Genomic DNA, 19,306 nt, shown 5'->3' with positions numbered 1-19,306 from the left:
GTCCTGCTAGATCTAACTGCGGCCTTCGATACCCTCTCCCCCTCAGTACTCACATCGCGGCTGAGGGAGGTGGGGGTGAAGAACGCAGCTCTGGATCTTTTGACCTCTTTTCTCACGGGGAGGGAACAAAGAGTCAAGCTGGGGGAGTTCCTATCTCCATCCCGACCTGTGCTATGTGGGGTTCCTCAAGGGTCAGCACTCAGCCCGACCCTTTTCAATATCTATGTTACCCCACTAGCCAAATTAATAAGATCGTTCGGGATGGAGGTAGTCTCGTACGCAGACGACACTCAAATCCTCGTCTCTCTTCCCCATTCAGATGAACTAATCGCCTCCAAGTTTAAATCTTGTATGGAGGCGGTTGGTCAATGGATGATCCAGAACTCTCTGAAACTGAATGGGGAGAAGACTGAGGTAATGGTGTTTGGGGGGAAAGAAAACATCTGGTCAGCCAATTGGTGGCCCGACTCACTTGGAACATGCCCTTCCCCCACATCTTCTGCCAAGAATCTCGGGGTGCTTATAGACCCTGCCCTTGACTTAGGCAGCCAGGTGAGCAGAACTGTTTCCACCTGTTGGGGCCTGATTCACACCCTACGAAGGATCAGGAAATATCTCTCCTTCCAGGCAAGGAAACAAATAGCCGTTGCTCTCATCGGCTCGCGTCTGGACTACTGTAATGCGCTGTATGCTGGACTTAACAAAGGTCAGCTGCAGCGCTTACAGGTAGTCCAAAACGCCATAGCCAGATTTGTCCTGGATATTCCCAGACGCTCCTCGGCCACGGCAGCCAGGAAAACGCTGCACTGGCTGCCGGTAGAACACCGAATCCGGTTTAAAGTTCTATGTATGACCTACAGAGCCATTGCCAAAAAGAGCGATACTGGAATAGGATCCATCATCTCCCACTATGTCCCCCGAAGGAACCTGCGTTCCTCTGGGAAACTGCGTCTGGCAGCCCCCCGTGTACGAAGAGCCAAATGGGGTGGCAGAGCCTTCTCCACTCTTGCTCCTAAGTGGTGGAATGAACTTCCTCTGGATCTGAGATCTCTCCCGTCCTTACAGAACTTTCGCACTGCTTTAAAAACCCTTCTCTTTCAGCAAGCATATGTGTAGGGTTTTATGTCTTTTTCCTGATCATTCTCTGATCATTTGGCTAGGCGCCTTGATACCTGCGGGTTATTGTTTTGCGCATTATAAATCTCCTTTCAATTCAATTCAACTTATTCTTCCTCCCTTAGGATAACATTGCAGAACTCAAACATTGCACTGTGCCCACTTTTTGAACTGAAAATAATGTATATTTAAAAACGTACTTACCTGCACTATTTGTCTCAGATGCCTAAACATATATAAAAAAGCTTGCTATTTATATAAATTGCTGTGGTTCTCCTTTTTGAGTCATGTTATCATTTATTAAACATTGTGTGTAATTGCAAATGTCTCGCACTCCTTCGTATTAAGCCTAAGGCTGCTTGACCACACTACCCCCAATCAGAGCACGTTGGGATTGCCTACAAAGCCTTGTCCACTCATAAGGCACCCCCTGGACTCTTTACAAGGCATATCAGATTTTTGATATACCACATAATTAGCCAGCTTCCTTCAGGGGTGCTTAATTTTAGGAATTTTTGCTAATAGATCAGGGACTGCAGTATGTCTTGGTGTCTTCACTGCCAGCGCCTTCTTCAGAGGTTAAGTGATACTACGCCTGGGTATTTTGAAGGCCTACAAAAGTACATTCTGAACGCTTTTGCTCGGTTTCTGGATGGTGTTTTCCCCAGAGTATTTTGATGAGCTAGTTGATCTTGGAACACCGATCTTAACCATGGTGCTGGGGTTTTGAACTGTCCTTCCCTTGATTTGTTGCCTAAAAAATGTTAGGTTCTTAGAGGTGCTCACTGTTAGAACGCTGCATTCTTTCATTGGTACAGTGTTAAGCCTTAGCCTCTGAGCCTAACCTCCTGTACGCTTCACTGCACATAAAGCCCAATGTTTCAGTTTCCTAATTTTTAGGCCTATAGCTTGTTTTCTACTACTTTTTCTATGAGCCTTGCTCTGTGCATTTTTGTGGTCGCTTGGCAAACACTAACATAGATTTGTAGCTGTTAATCAAAGAGATCATCTTACTGTTGCTTAAACTTTATTCAAACTGACTGAGTTAGTCAATGCAGCCTTGTAGGGTGAGGCACCACAATACCTAAAAGACAAATGAGTAATATTTGGTGGCAGCTGCTCTCTCTTAAGCATTGAATCTCACCGTCTGGAAATCCCGTTCCTCAAGAAAGCAAGAACTCTGAAGTACATTTTCTCAGGGTGCATTCCCAAACTCTGAATCTCCACCCCGCAGTTTTAGGAACAACGCTTCCTGTGTCCATTTTAAAAAAGACCTTAAAATTCTATTCTTTGAGTGCAATTTCTAGTGATGATTAGATAAAAAGCAGCTGCAAAATGATTACAAGACCAAGACCAGGAATTTTTACATGTGATACATGTTATGTTATCTTACCGCTGTAAAGTGCAAGAGGGAATTCTGATCTCAAATACTACTAGGTAAAGCATTCTATTATCCCAATAAGCCTGGTTCACTTTATACAAAACAGCAATACGCAAAACCTACGTACGTTTTTGACCCCACTGTTTTGGAAGTAGAGGAAAGCCCACTGGATTTATTTAATATGTGAAAGAGTGAGCTGGTGGGGATTCAAAGGATGCATTTTAAAATAATAAACCTAACTGGAATCTAACTTGGAACAGAGAAGCATGGTTTTTAGAGTAGTATAGAGAAAAAGGGAGTGGTAGAAAGGTCTCAACAATTCGAAGGTAAGCAAGGTAGCCGATTGATTAAATATTTATTTTATATAGAGAGCTCTATAAAATACTAACAAGACCAAAGGATGTCAGAGAGCTGGACATAGAGAGCCCCCACCCCATTACATAACATGTGTCAAAGTGGAAGATATAATGAAAGGAAACAAAGGAGTATGTTGTCCAAGTCCAACCTACACACACGCGCAACCCCCCGCCACCCTCAGGTCTAAAACCCTGGGCATAGAGTCCTTTCTATGAAGGTCACAATTCATGACAAACATCTTCAAAGGATATCTGAGGTGCAAACATCTGAGCCACCTGTAACTAAATATTTTTTAAACAAACAGATAATAGACCCAAGGTTTGTTCTCCATTTCATGTTTACTCCTTCCGGATATGCATGCAGAGGATCAGCATCCCTAATCGTTATCAAAATACGTTTAAAAAAAATCTCGACTCCTCTACCCCATATCCCTACAGAGGGCAAGCACCCCATGTCACCTAACATCCTTCCGCAAAGATTCTGCATTCACAATATTCTTACCCCCACCTAACAAGTGGGCTTACAAATCACTGCTCCTCACCTGCTGTGGGATGAAGGAGCTGCCCAGGGTGACAGCAGCCCAGAAGGCGATTCCAATACTCATGATGTTCTTCCTGTTATAACGATCCCCCAAATATCCGAAGACAGGAGCAAGCACCATATAACTACAGATAAATACTGGGAAATAAGGGCAATAGGAGAAGTGAGGAGCATGGAGTGAGGATAAAAAGTTCAGGGGGGGGGGGGGGTAGATAAAGACCGGAAAATAAGTGGAACAGAAGAATGTGGGAGAAAATAAATCATAAATAGCACTGAATAAGAATACATATTAATATCAATTAACATGAGATCTGTGTTTGAGAAAGTTCTGCAAATCTTAACACTATAACATTATCTGCAACAAGCAACGTGGTGCAGCATTTTAGATCAGCAAAAGAACCACATTTTTACTGTTGTTATAACTGGTGGGTTTACAGGAAATCAACAAGACTTCTTCACAAACAAATACTTGCGAAGTTACTCAAGCTTGAGTGCTCAACATCATAGAATATCTCATACAACGACACACTGTCAGTATATAAAGGTCTTTAACTTGGTGTTTGTTGAGAACACAGTAAACTGCTGATAAACACAGCAGTTTTCCAGAAGGCATTTAAACAAAGTAAATGTAAATGTATAGGCATTTATATAGCGCACTACTTACCCGGAGGGTCCCAAGGCGCTTCGACCGCTGCGAAACCCTTTCTGGCTTCCCTGAGAGATGGTCCCTTAATGGGTATCTCCAGGGTGAGACCAGGCATCCCCGGCAGTCTGGTGGGGCCGTTAGTGAAGATGAGGCAAGCTAATGCCCAGAGTTGCCGAGTGTGATCGCTGATCAGAGTGGGCACCAAGGCGAGAGAATTATCGAGTCCGCTGACCCTGGTCCAGAAACCTGCCGCGCCGGGAATCGAACCCTGGTCCAGGGCCGTCCTCTGCTCTCGGGTCTGCCGCCTCTAACCAGTGAGCCACACTACTTCACTTAGAGTAGAGCATATGCAAATAACAATCAGCTGTATGTCTAAAGCACCTGGTGAACAAGAGAAGTCATTGAAAATAACACGGTTTCCTGTTCACCTTGTTGCAACATGTACAATTGAATAAAAAATATTTAGCGACAACTCAGGCGCTGAACATTTTGTACTGAATTGCATTTTATCTTAGTTTTATAGTGCATGTTGCAGTAAGGTGCATAAACGCTTGTTAGCCTCTAACACAGGCATATACTTTAATTTACTTAAACGTGGACTTCCTACATATATTAGTAAAATATCAAATTGTGTATTTCAAAGTCTGATGTTTGTATTTTTCCTGGGAATGTTTAATGTGAACAAGGAGCACCTGTTAGCCTGCACGTTTTTGTTGAACCAGATGTTCAATGGTTGCTGGGAGTTTCGTACTATTGTGTGAGTTTTACAATTTATTTTTGCAGCATTGGAATCTTTTAAAACTTTCATGTAAAACTGTTTGAGAGTATCGAAGGTCCTTCTAGATTCTTTAGACAGTATTAGAGTTCTATGAAAAATAGAATATGAAAGCCTGCCTTGGATCACGTATATGCTGCACTGTTTCTGCAAATGACAGCAATTTCAGAGACTCAATGAAAGGTAAAGTTGGAGACCACCTTTGCATTAATTGTTGGGCAAGTGCCAACCATATCTCTGTATCTGCATGAAGCTAAGGCTGGTGACTAATTGTTACTTAGCAGGGAGGCATTGTCTTACTCCTTTCCCAGGTGACACCAATAAGGCAACTCGGGACACGTTCCAAGACATAAGCTTTGTCTAGAGGGATGGTAGAAAACTAACTGACAAAGATTCTTTCCCCTAATCCAGCAGTCATCTATCCTGAAGTAGTGTCTAGTCCTCCTAGGTATTCACTTCATAATGGCTAACAAAGTGCTGACTTTCTTTGGTGGTTTAGGCAGGCTGCCAGAACCAACCAGAGGTTCTGCCACTTGTTAAAGTTCAAGATCTTCTGCAATCCAGTTAGAGCATTGTAGATGTGTCTATGGCTAGATTTCAGGGGCTTCCTGCCCACTGTCTGCAATCAGACCAGTTCTGAATGGCTTAGTTGTGATGTATACTTATCTCTGCCTGAAGGTTCGTTCTTCTTGCACATCCAAAACAGATGCCCACAAAAAATGGGGAATGGGCTATTTTTACCAGACAGTTAAAACCTACACTTGGGACAAAGCGATTGGACTAGATACATCACCCACCCACCAGGTACACATGTTTTGGACAATGATCCATGCATTGTGTTCATGCAGGTTGGGATGTTCGTGAATTACCCAGCACAAAGAAAACTAAATTTGTGCCACACACACACTCAAACAAATTGCTCGCCTCTCCCTCCTCCACTACCACAAACTTCCTCAAAACGTAAAGGATCAGAGGGTTGAGAGGCAGACAGAGAGCACCCAAAGGACAAACGTATAGAGAATACACAGAAAAGGGTAGACTTATAGATGTAAGCAACTTGGAAGCTATGTCAAAAGTAGCAGGGGGAAGTACCAACAAACTTAAAGACAGTCCGCCAGTTTGGCTGCTAGACAAAGTTACAGGCAATAAAGAGCAGAATGAGACAGACAGGCCAAAGAAAGCAGATGGAGAGTAGAACGGCTAATGGATAGAAGGGGGCGAGGGACAGAGCAGAATTGAAGGACTGATAGAGAAGACATGGTGGCAAGAAAAAAGTTGCAGATTAGGAGCCTTAGTTAGAACAGACCGGTATAGAAAGTCCATAGTGAAAGGGATACGACATAACGACAGATGAAGCTAAGGAACAGACAGACTCAGACAGAGAGCAGACATGATGACAGACAGCAAAGAAGGAGCTCGGTATACCATACTCAAGAAAATTGTTTGCCGGGAAGGACACAGAATAACAAGAAAGACATGCTGAGGACCACTGAGGAGATGCCAAGACCTATGTACCTGTCTGTATTAATCCAGAGGAGCTGTCTTTAATTCCAAAATACATTTCAATATCTGAAAGCACACCTGCAAAGATAGGAGACAGTGTATTAAATGTATTAAAAAGGTAGACGATTAAATATTACAAATATAACTAAAAAGTCTGCAATGCAATGGGAGACCACAAGCCAAGAAGACAAGAAATAAACCTGAAAGTTACTAAAACCGGTTGGTTGATGTGCGCCCACATTATGTATTCTGTTTACTGAAGAGCTTTCTATTCCTCCTTCCTTAGCCAGCCACAACCATTTTTGTCTAACCCCTCCACCAGCACTGAAAATACTCTGTTACTTCTGTGCTCACATTCTAACTCCCTACCACAATCAGTGAGGAGGCTGGTATCTGCTGTTTGAATCACTCTTCTTACAACATGAATGTTTGTGGTGAAAGCTCTGCTGAAAAACTGAATAAAAGCCCCCCCCCCCCCCCCCCCCAAAAAAACTATCACATTTGCTTATACTTTTTCCTCTGGCCACACCTAAAGACTCGGTGTCCAGTCACAACCATAGATCCTAGCATTCCCAAGCATGCACTTTAATTGAATTGATCAAACACGTTGATATTCTCCACCTTGCGGATCTGTATCCTTTCATTGATCAAGACATTCTCTCACCCATCATATCCAATGTTCAACTCACCTGCCACAGTGAATCTGTCCATGTAGTTCAGCAAATTAATGAAGCAGAGGATCACCACAATAATGACTGAATGACGGTAGGTGATGCCAGTGACTACCTCCACCTGCTCCTCCTCTGGGTCCCTGTCAGTCCCAGGTGTCCGCCCGCGGTCCTCCAAGAAAGGCTCAGTTTCAGGCTCCCCATCTTCTGTGTTATCTGCTTGTGTGAGAAAAGGGGCTGTGTCAGCACCAGGCCCCCGCCGGGAGGACATGGTGCTTGACCCAAAGTCTTGGTTCCTTTCACTCAAAGATGAAATCAGTCCAATACCTGGAAGGAGTAGGCAAGAGGCAGACTTAAGATCAAGGAAGGAACAGGAAAAAGGGGTTGACAGCAACGGATATTAATCAGGAAAATAAAGTGAGTGTTTGAAAAACAAAAAAGCCAATAGGTGTTGGCATTAAAAGGCTAAGCTATTGGCTTTACCAATGTTTGTTTTCACAGCAAACAGCTAATGGCCGCTAGTGCATCAAATGCATTGTACACAAGCATCATTATGCATGAACACGCATGTGGGCAAACGAGCTTGATACTAAGTAAAAGGCAATACAATATGGCTATCCAAGCATATATGTGTTGTGAAGAACGTATGTACAGGAGACCAATCCAAGATTGCCACCAGTGCATCATCATGAGTCGAGACACACAGGCTGCCATTTTGGCATTTTTCATTTACCTTTCCAACACGGTTCACGGCCATTTTAGAGTGATGAATTAAAAGTTAAGAAAGCACACAGAAATATGGAAATAGTAAGATGTAACCTGGTAGCACTCTGCAGCTGACAGGACTTTGTGAAAAAAACATTCAAAGATTTAAACAAGCATTTACAATGCAATAGGTCTCGCAGCATTAAAGTTTGAGTTATTTGCATTGTGTATGACAATGCGTTGCATAACATGTTTAGCAAACTTTGAATTGGTGAGCAGTGAGAGTGTGTGCAAGAGTATGCTGTTGCTCACAGCTGTTATTATTCACACAGCTCTGATGATGCACCTCAGGCATGGGCTCACAGCTGTTATTATTCACACAGCTCTGATGATTCACCTCACGCACGGGGCTGATGCAGTTATTATTCACACAGCTCTGGTGATGCACCTCAGGCATGGGCTCACAGCTGTTATTATTCACACAGCTCTGATGATGCACCTCAGCACTGGGCTGACGCAGTTATTATTCAACACAACTCTGATGATGCACCTGAGCATGGGGCTGCCTTCAGTTATTATTCACACAGCTCTAATGATGCACCTCAGGCACGGGGCTCACAGCTGTTATTATTCACACAGCTCTTATGATGCACCTCAGGCACGGGGCTGACGCAGTTATTATCCATACAGCTCTGATGATGCACCTCAGCACGGGGCTCACAGCTTTTATTATTCACACAGCTCTGATGATGCACCTCAGGCACGGGGATCACAGCTGTTATTCACACAGCTCTGATGATGCACCTCACGCACGGGTTCACAGCTGTTATTATTCACACAGCTCTGATGATGCACCTCACACACGGGGCTGACGCAGTTATTATTATTATTTTTTTTTTTTAAAGGGTTTTATAAAGCGCCTGGTGACGCCATCCCGGCGTGTCCCCGCGCTGTGGAGAGAGCAGCAAGAAAGAGGGGCGGACCTAGGGGACCTAGAGGGTATACAGGTAGGTTTTTAAGAGTTTCCTGAATATTGTTTCCGTCTCAGCTAGTCTGATGTTTATTGGGAGGGAGTTCCAGTTGTTGGCTGCCATGACTCGAAAGGAACGTCCTCCCATTCTGGCCTTTTTTATCCGGGGGACTTTAAGAAGGCCAGTTCCCAAAGAGCGAAGTGCTCTATTGGGTTCATAGGGGATGGCTAGATCCTTCAGGTATTCAGGGGCTTTCTGAGAGTTTATCCTATAGCATATAAGGAGTGCTTTAAAAAGGATCCTCTTTTTTATGGGGAGCCAATGGAGAGCAGCCAAGGAAGGTTTAGAGGCTGCTCTTTTGGGTAGCCTGAGGACTAGCCGTGCTGCCGTATTTTGAAGGACCTGCAGCCTTCTGATATTCTTTTCTGATATCCCTAAGAGTAGCACATTACCGTAATCAATACGGGAGGTGACTAGTGCTTGGGTCAGGGTGCGTCTGGCCTCTAAAGGAAGGAGGTCCAGAGTCCGGTTTAGGGTCTTTAGCACCCCAAAGCATTTCCCTACTACTTTGTGGACGTGGCTATCATAGGAGAGTTTGGGATCAACCCAGACCCCCAGGTTCTTTGCTTCCTTGCAAGGGGTGGGTAGGGGACCCAAACAGGGAGGCCACCATTCCTGAGTCCAGCTAGCGTCATTTCCTCCTATCACAAGAACCTCTGTCTTGGAGCCGTTGAGCTTCAGGCAGTGTTGGTTCATCCAGCTTGCAAGTTCCTGCATGCAGGTTTTAAAGTTGGCTGCTGCTAAGATAGGTGCCTGGGATAGGGAGATGAGCAGTTGGGTATCATCGGCGTAGGATACTAATTTTATGCCGTATGATTGGACCACATCTGCCAGCGGGGCCATATACAGGTTGAACATGGTGGGGCTCAGGACAGAGCCCTGAGGCACCCCCTGTTCTAAGGCAATGCTGTCTGAGAGAATGGTACCTCTCTGAACCTGGAAGCTGCGACCTGTGAGGAAAGCTTTTAGCCAACCTAGTGCCGCCTTGGTGACCCCAGCTTTGTTTAGACACTGTAGCAGGATGGAGTGTGCTACAGTGTCAAACGCAGCGCTGAGGTCCAGCATGATTAGTGCCATAGTGTGACCCTCATCAGCTCCTGCCCGAAGAGTTTCAGTCGCTCTCAGGAGGGCTGTCTCAGTAGAGTAGTTCGTCCTGAAACCAGATTGGGAGCCGTGCAAGGATTTATTAGATTCGAAGTGAGCCATGAGTTGTTTGTTAGCTATTTTTTCTGCCACTTTCGCAAGGTAAGGGAGGAGAGAGATGGGACGTAGATTTTCCAATATATCCTGACTCACATTAGGTTTCTTTTTGATTGGCAGTACTATTGCTTTTTTCCAATCCTCAGGGAGGCAGGCAGAGGAAAAGGATTCTCGGATAACATGCCTGATATAGGGTTCCAGTACATGTAGACTAGCTATGAGTACTTTCGGGGGGGCTGGGTCGCGTGGGGAACCCGATTTGACACTTTTGCAGACGTTGACAAGCATTTCAGGAGGGGGTACCGAAAAGTATTGTAAGCAAGGCTCATTAGGACTTAGTTCTGTGCTTTCTTTAAAATCATGGCCAGAGGTCAGGTGCCCAGAAAAGTTGGCATAGATGGCAGTTATTTTCCCAGAGAAGTATTTTGCTATTTTGTTGCAGGTTTCCACAGAGTCATTAACGGAAGGATTGTCATTAGAGAGCACCGAGATTTCTTTAAAGATTTTAAAAAGTTCTTTAGAGGAGTTTCCTGCCTCCCCAATGCGAGTTTTGTAGTGCAAGGCTTTGGAGGTGCGAATTTTTTTATTATATGCTTTTTGCGCATTTTTGTATTGTATTTTAATATTGGGGCAGAAATTGATACGCCATTCACGTTCTAATTTTTTACAGGCAGATTTAGTAGCCTGGAGTTCAGGCGTGTACCACGGGGTAGTTTTCCTCACATTGTTGAGATTTTTCATTTTACGAATAGGAGCAGTCTTATCTAGGGCCTTTAAGATGTGATTCTGCAAATGACTATAGGCTGTTTCGCAGTCGGTGCCTCCCAGAGGACCTCCTGTTTCGAGTAGCTTGTTAAAAATATCATGGGAGAAGTTTTTCCAATTTCGCCGCAGGTAGCGGCGATCACACTCTTTTTTAGGATCAGACTCAGATATCTGAATGAAGAATGGAATAATAGAGTGACCGGACCAGGGTACCGGAATAGGGGATGTGGCTAGTACTCCGGAGCCATTCCCAAAGATAGGATCTAGGAGGTGGCCCAGTCTGTGGGTGGGATCATGATTTATAAGATCGAGCTGTAGGGATTGAAGTTCTGACCTGATGTTCTTAGCCTCTGTATCGAGGGGATCGTCAAAGTGTATATTCATGTCACCAAGTACCAACAATCTACTTTTCCTTATTGCTAGGTGTGCTGTGGCTTCTATCAGGCTATTGGTGAAATCATACAGTCTACCAGGGGGTCTGTACACAAGAATGCCCGAGAGGGAAAGTTGAGGTCCTATGACAATAGTCAAAGTCAAAGTTTTTTATTTTGTTTCGGTACTCTTTCGAGGACCACAAAATTATTTAAAAGAAAATACATTTGTTTATACATACAAATTAATACATTTTCAATGAAATTTTCATAAATTTAAAAATTCTATAGCAGACAAATTCATTAGGTGGCTTAACGCATACTGAAATAAAATCATTTGCATTGACAATCCTGCAAGACCGATATATGGGCTCTAAACATGTTAACCTAGCATTGACAACATTTTTATCTGGGCATATAAAGAACAGATGCTCTAGATTCTGTTTACCCCCCTGACACAGATTACATTGCGAGGAACTGTTTTGTCTCCAGGGAGAGGTAAAAGATAATACGGGAAGTATACCCAAGCGCAACATCATGATCGTGCGCCTTGCACCATGGGTGAGAGTATATTCCAAATACGGCTGTTTTTGCTTATATTCTTGGGAGTCAGCATAAGTCTTGTACATAGATAGATTGGTACAGTGGGAGTGATCAAGCTCATAACTCAATTTGGGAGAAAAGTTTTTTAGAAATAGTTTGAGTTGTACAGGTGTCCATGATGACAGCATTTCTACGCTAATTTTTGCTAAACGAAAAGCCTCTCTCATGTTTTTAGAGAAAATAAAATAAGTGGAGTCCTTACTAAAAGTCTCGACTTTTAACAAATGTCGTAGGGTACCCTCTTTTGAATGGAGAAGGTAATAGGCCCACCTAATGAGGCTTGCTACTGCTGTTGCATATGCACTTGTGATCGTACATTCCAATCTTAGTGCCTGTACAGGTGTTGAGTTGGAAACTTTCAGTAGTTTTTTTAGTATTTTGCCTTCATTTAAGTCCATATAACTCCATTGTTTCAGGGGTATATATTCAGAGGCATATGATAGAACCGGGGGAATCTTAGCTCTATAGATTTTTATTAGTGCTGAAAAATGCCTACTTCCAGTGGCTGTGTACAGGCGTGACATGGCCCCAGCATGTAGATCACTTTTCCTTTTTAAATGGTTAATTTGTTTGCTGTTACTCATATTATGCGAAAAATTCTACCAAGATAGGTATATTCCTTTGTCTGTTCCAACGTCTCTCCTCCCAGTTTCCATTGGTACTTCACATCTTTTTTCTTTTTTGAAAATGCAACTACTTTAGTTTTACTTATATTTGGAATTAAAAAGTGATCTTTAGAGTAGTTGTATAAGATATCTAGAAGACTTTGAAGTCCAAAAGGTGTTAGATCGAACATGACTATATCGTCCGCATACAGCAGAGCATGTATGCGCTGAGTGGCAATCTTCGGTGGAATGCATAGCCCTTGCTGTAGATGCGACGGTAGGTCGCTTAAATACAGAGAGAATAAAATCGGGGCCAAAAGACACCCTTGTTTTAAGCCGTTGGATGTTCGTATTATCTTTGACAAACCCCTATCACTCCCCATTTGAACTCGGCACCAGGTGTTACTATGCAGGTTCACAATTAGTTGTAATAAAGGCTCCGGGATACCCATCTTTCTCAATTTTATCCATAGGGTCGGTCTATCCACCCTGTCAAAGGCAGTAGTGTAATCTATAAACGCTGCGTATATTGGTTGAGATTTTCCCGTTACGTATTTGTCTAAAATAGTTTGAAAAATAGCTATATTGTCCGTAACTGAATGATTCGGTCGAAACCCAGCCTGAAACATGGGAATTAGTCCCAGCGTAAATGCCCATGATTTCAGCAGGTCCAGTATTTCTGCAGCAAAGATCTTACCGCCAGCGTCCATTAGAGCTATTTGTCTGTAGTTTCCAGCAGTACTCCTTTTTCCTTTTTTATATATTGGAATTAATATGCTTCCTTTCCAGGAGTTTGGAATATTCCCTGAGTCAAATATATAATTAAATAATGGCGAGAGCATCTGGCCCCAAGCTTTTTGGTCAGTTTGATAAACCTTGATAGGAATCTGATCAGGGCCGGAAGCGCCCGTACTTCTTGCCCTTTTGATGTTCATGGCAATTGACAATGCCGAGGTCCTGGTGAGTTTAATGTCTTTAGTTTCCATACCTCGTTCAATATCCTTACTCACCATTATGTTCAGATTAGATTTGTATAGATCACCTAAGAATATACCCCAGTCTTCCTCTGAGACAGGGATTGCTTCTAACTTCTTTTTGGTTCCGGTCATTTTCGCTATCAAAGACCAATATTTACGTTGATTGCATTGCTTGGCTGCTAGTTGGATATCAATCCAATTAAAATCCTGCTTCAATTTTTCCTGTTTAGCCCTTTGTCTTCTTATTTGATTCTTTAGTCTGTTTATTTCCAATTTATTTACTGACGAGTAACTCAAGTACTGGGCTCGAATCAACCTATTGAGTTTTTTTGTAGTTGGCTGATTACAATTTTTGTTCCTGCTGACGCATTTTCTTTGTGTTAGTCTGTCCTGTTTTAATTTACTTTGTATGGCGTGTTTTAGTTCATACATTATAATTTCATAGTTCTTTATGGGGTCTTCTGAGTAGATAGCAGTTAGCAATTGAGTTTGTGATATTAAAACATTCAGATAATCCAAATTTTCCGCACCCCAGTAAATCCGACGCTGGACTGTGTTTACTTCCATTTTGGGTTTATAGAATATTGGCTCGTTGTGGAAAGTAGTTTGTGCCGTCCAGAGTGTTGTTAAATGTCGGAGTGCATGATCACTTTCCTCATTAAATTTTAATGGACAGTTGGGTGATTTGTTCCTTTTCTTCATTCCCACATATGAAGTAATCAAGAATGGAGGGAATTCCATTTCCCTGCCTGGTATATGATGCTGGCTTATCTCCATTGGTATTTCCATTTAGTATTACCCCATTTATACTAGGAAGGAATGATAATAATGAGCTTCCTCTTTTATCTGATTTAGCTCCTTTTGGAAATTGCGGGAGTGATATTTCCAGAGATTCCTCCTTAAATAATAAAGACCATTTCTTTATTTCACTATTTGAGATTTTAGCGTTTAAGTCGCCCATAATGATGTATGGCAGATGATGTTGATCTTCAAGAATGTTAGTAATGGTCTCTAATAGGTGGTCAAATAATGGGTCATATTTTTTACTTGGTGGAGCGTAAATATTAAAAAGTAGTGTTTTCTTGTGAATATCTGATGGTTGTGTTTTAAATAGTACTTTGATACATTGCAGGTTATTCGAATATGTATCAATTATTTCTTGTGACCAAAAATAATCTTCTTTCAGCAGGATTGCCATACCTCCTTTCGCATGACCCCTTTTGGATTTTTTTGCTGAGGTTTCATAGACATAATATCCTTTTTGTGGGGGCGTGGCTTGGGCGCCGATGGCGATGGTCGCCTGAGAGCTCGGCTCCGGGACTGAGCCCGTGATTATCCTGGAAATCGGAGGCTGCGGGGCACCCCAGACCCCGCATTCTGCTAGACGGACCGACGAAGACCTGCCAGGGCCCTTGGTGTGGCTCGGACGAGTGGTGATCCGGCGTAAAACCAAAGTTTGCGGAGTTGCGGAGTGCGACCCAACATGGCGCCCGGACTTCATTGTCCCCCTGGCCGGATCCATTGAACTGGAGGAGCGTCGCCGGCAACGTCTCGCCCCCGGCTTCGCCATCCCTTGCTGATCTGTGCACTGGATATCGGTTGTATCGGACTTTCTACAACGAGAATGCACTCGGTTGGGTGACTGGGCGGATGCCCACGTTATAGTGGATCCCGTGAGCGGACGTCTGGTGAACCAGGCGGTGGCCCCACTCACGACACCGCACTTAGCTACATTTTCCTGGCCAGTCCACTTCCATGGGAGGCGCGACACTCTGGCGCCACAAATCGTCCGGTGGAGTTGGTGACCCTCACCCCGGGACTTTAGCGGCTGTGCGGGCCTGCCCGACCTGGCAGCGGTTGTCTCCGCCCCCTCATCGGTGCCCTCGGACGACGTGGTGGTGGCGCGAGCCGCAGCGGAGAAGTTCCCACAGGCCCTGGAGAAGGAGGTCTCCGATACTCGATTTGAGGTCCAGTAACCGGGAGGGTCGTGGTCGGCATCTGCACCCGGAGACGCCTGCTCCTGGACCATCACGGAGTGCCCCCAGCGACATGGGGAAACCTGGAGGAGCCAAGGGGACCACCCCAACCGCCTCAAACTCGGAGACCCAGGACAAAGAGGAACATGGGGACCCAAAGAGTTCTGGTGGTGCATCGATGCAACAACAGTTCGACCGCGTCCTGGAGGCGATAGCGACCACGCGATCCGCCCTCCAACAGGACATTGCCCAGGTGGCGACGAGCCTAGGTCTCCTTAGAGCGGACCACGGCAAACTTTCGGACCGGGTCAAGGAAGTGGAGAGCTCGGTGAAAATCTTGGAGCCGGCGCAGCGAACCTTGGCTGCGACTATGAAGGATGCCTTATCCCGGATTGCGACCCTAGAGCAGAGAGCGGAGGATGCGGAAGGCCGCAACAGGAGGAACAACATCCGTGTGGTGGGCCTTCCGGAAAAGATCGAGGATGGCGACATGGTGGCATACTTGGAGGCCTGGCTCCGTGACACGGTGGCCCCGAAGGGGCTATCCTCCTTCTACACCTTGGAGCGTGCCCACAGAGTCCCGGCGCGGCCACCGCAGCAGGGACGTGCCCCGAGACCAGTGGTGGCGCGGTTATTGCACTTTCGGGACAGAGACTTAATCCTCAATGCCGCCAGACATAATGGTCCATTCAAAGTGGCGAACAGTCAGGTGAACATCTTCCCGGATTACACCTACGAAACTCAACGCAGGCGGTTCTCCTTCCTGGCGGTCAAGCGCGAGCTCAGGAGCGAGGGCATCCAGTACTCGCTCCTCTATCCTGCAAGGCTCCGCATCATTGTCGATGACAAGACTCAATTCTTCGACACCCCGGAGGATGTCTGTGCCTGGCTTGAGCTTTACAGAGCAGGGAAAGATGGCTTCGGCTCCTCATCCCAACAGGCGGAGGAGCCGGAACAGAGACGGCGATCCAGGAGGATTAGGAATGGCCGCGGCCGCTCGGGGGGGCCCTCAACTGCAGAGACGTCGACGGAGCGGAAGGGAGTGCTGGAGGTGTTATCTGAGTTATCTGGCGCACGAGACGATGCCATTGAAGAGGAAGCAGACCCGGGTGACTAGGGGGCACCATTGGACTCCGAGGACTCAGTGACTGATAGCGCCCATACGCCGGTGATCACACCGAAATCGGTGGAAGACCTTCTGGATGGACAGGGGTAACGGGGTGAGCTACTTCATTTTGGGAGGGGGCCCGGCAGGGGGGAGGCGGTTGCCGTCAATTGATGCTGCCAACGCGGGCGGGGAGGGTGGGGTGCCCCTGTTTTTGCCCCGGAGGTCTTCGGCACTGTTTTGGGCTTGTTTTAGTCCTGGTAGCCTGAGCGTCGAGGGCCCACTGCCTCCGCCCGGCCCGCACCTGGCCCTTAAGGCCTTCCTACGGTGGCGACCGCAGGATTAGTAGGGGTTATTGGGTTGTTGGAGGGCAAGGTTTGGATGGGATCTGGATGGTGCTGTTTGGGTCCTGTTCTGGGGAGGGTGGGTGGGGGTTTGGTTCGTTCTTGGGTTGTTTGGTTTTGGTTGGGGAAAATGGCCGCCATCAGTGCTGGGATGAATGATGCCCTTTTTTTGTGGGGCCCCGGATGGGGAGACTGTGCGAGAACAATATGGGACAATGGCTGATGTTGCTAACTTGAAATGTGTTACTTGGAACGTGAGGGGGCTTCATACTATGTCCAGGCGCCACAAAGTCCACGCTTATTTAGTGCGTAGGGGAGTGCAAATGGCGCTGCTGCAGGAAACTCATCTGAACAGGGCGGAAGGGGCGGCGCTACAGCGTAGATGGAGGGGGCAGGTCTTTCACACATCGTATTCCGCGTATGCCAGAGGGGCGCTAATATGGATTAGAGCTGGGGTCCCCTTCCAAGTCACGAAAACAGTGGTAGATCCAGAGGGGCGTTACGTGGCCATTTCGGGCACTTTAGGAGGGAGGGACTTGAACGTTTGCTGTGTGTACGCTCCTAATATAGACCAGACTGCCTTCCTTTCCAGGTTATCGGGCTCGTTGGCCCACTTCTTCTCCGGGCCCCTTTTGCTCGGGGGAGATTTCAACTCAGTAGTGGACGTAGACACTGACCGCTCACATCCGCCCCTTCCCGATTCTCCGGTTCGTCGCACGGCTAAGGGTCGTAAGGATTGGCAGACCCACTGGGGTCTGACGGATATCTGGAGGGCGCACCACCCCACATCTAGGGACTATTCATACTTCTCGAGCCTCCATGAGTTGCATGTCAGACTGGATGGATTTCTTGGCTCGCCCGAACTGGTTTCGGCAGCGGTCCGATCTGAGTACTTGTCCAGAACCATTTCAGACCATAACCCCCTCCTGCTGGACCTTCGCTGTTTCCCCGGGGCGCCGGCGGTGCCCACCTGGAAGTTACGACCCGAGATTCTTGAGGACAGTGTTTTCAAGGCGGACCTGGGGGATGAGGTATCGGAATATTTTGCGTCCAACGGCGGCACTGCGAGTACGAGAGCGTTAGAGTGGGACGCTTTTACGGTAGTGGTGAGGGGCTACTGCATTTCTAAAAAGGTGGGCATGAGGCGAGTTATCCTAGCTGACCTGGATGCAGCGGACCGGAAACTCCGCGAGCTGGAACTTCGCCGCCCCGGGCGCCCGGAATTACAGGTACACACGGCGGAGGCGAGGGAGAAGGTGGCGGCGGAGGTCGAACGGCTTCGCTGTTTTGACTACAAGGCCTATACGGTCCGGTCCATCGCGGAGGGGGACAGATCGAGCGTGTTGCTGGCATGGCTGGCCAACCCTACGCGTCAGTCCTCATTGACGACAAGTATGCGTAAGGCAGACGGAACCGAGGTATACACTCAACCGGAGATTCTCAGCTGCTTCCGGCATTATTACGAACGTTTGTACCGCAGTCGCTCCGCCCGAGACCCTGACCGGCTCGATAATTATCTACGCCCACTGGAGCACCGAACAGTGGAGCAAGAAGTGGCGAAAGCCCTGGGATCTGACATAGAATTGGGGGAGATCCGCGGTGCCATTAAACGGATGGCGAGAAATAAGACCCCGGGCCTAGACGGCCTGCCCGTGGAGTTTTATGCAGCTTATGCTGACCTCCTAGCCCCTAGGTTATTGGTGGTCTACAGAGAGGCGAAGAGGCTGGGGCGGCTCCCGAGCTCGATGTGTGAGGCGTTGGTGGTTCCTCTCCTCAAACCAGGAAGGGACTCGTCCGACCCGGGGTCTTACCGTCCCTTATCGATGCTGACGGTGGACTATAAAATACTGAGCAGTATCTTGGCCTCGAGGCTGCTGGGACACATGAGTTCCCTGGTGCATGAGGACCAAGCGGGTTTTATCCCAAGGCGTAACACGACTATGAACATTCGCAGGTTGCTCCGTTTGCTAGGGGAACCGTTTGTGGATGCCCCGTCCCCGGTTGTCTTATCGGTGGACCTAGAGAAGGCCTTTGATAGCCTGGAGTGGGACTACCTTTACACGGTGCTGCGGAGATTCGGCCTCGGTGAGGGCTTCATCAGATGGACCGCGGTTCTCTATGCCTCTGCATCGGCCAGGGTCCGGGCGGGACCACTGATTTCCTCACAATATCCGGTAGAACGCGGCACGAGGCAGGGGTGTTCGTTGTCCCCACTTCTCTTTGCGCTGGCGGTGGAACCACTCGCGCTGCATCTTCGATCGGGAGCCCACTATATGGGCCTATGGACGCCTTCGGGCCCGCACTACGTCTCGCTGTATGCAGACGATCTGTTGCTCTTCCTAGAGGACCCGCTCGACGCTTTACATGGAGCGGCGACGGCACTTACGGAGTTTGGGGAGGTTTCGGGCCTCCGGGTGAATTGGTCCAAGACCTGTCTTTTCCCGGTTCGTAAGGGTGCCCCCGCCCCTACTTTAAGTAGGGAGATTAGATGGGAACCCGACTGCTTTAAGTACCTGGGGGTATTCGTCTATCACGACCCATCCGACCTCCTGGATGGGAACATTGCCCGCAGCACTCGAGCACTTCGAGGCTGCATGGACTTCTGGGCCACGCTGCCGCTCTCGGTGGCGGGTCGGAT

At 46.8% G+C, this 19,306-nt stretch overlaps 1 protein-coding gene across 4 annotated transcripts in view; it reads right to left on the bottom strand.

Annotated features, from left to right (window-relative positions):
• The window catches only part of SPNS1 (SPNS lysolipid transporter 1, lysophospholipid), a 254,229-nt gene that overhangs the window by 130,540 nt on the left and 104,383 nt on the right, over positions 1 to 19,306 (bottom strand). For all 4 annotated transcript variants that reach the window (XM_086932408.1, XM_086932409.1, XM_086932411.1 and 1 more), the window contains 3 exons: positions 7,008 to 7,313; positions 6,331 to 6,396; positions 3,396 to 3,532 (listed from right to left, as the gene is read on the bottom strand). In XM_086932408.1, coding sequence (XP_086788534.1) covers positions 3,396 to 3,532; positions 6,331 to 6,396; positions 7,008 to 7,257 — 453 coding nt within the window. In that variant the 5' untranslated portion in view covers positions 7,258 to 7,313. The remainder of the gene's footprint in view (positions 1 to 3,395; positions 3,533 to 6,330; positions 6,397 to 7,007; positions 7,314 to 19,306) is intronic.

Source organism: Lissotriton vulgaris, chromosome 7 (genome assembly GCF_964263255.1).
Source record: "Lissotriton vulgaris chromosome 7, aLisVul1.2, whole genome shotgun sequence".
Classification (NCBI taxonomy): Eukaryota; Metazoa; Chordata; class Amphibia; order Caudata; family Salamandridae; genus Lissotriton; species Lissotriton vulgaris.
Note: the sequence above shows the minus strand (reverse complement) of the source record. Positions and strands in the feature narration are given on the sequence as shown.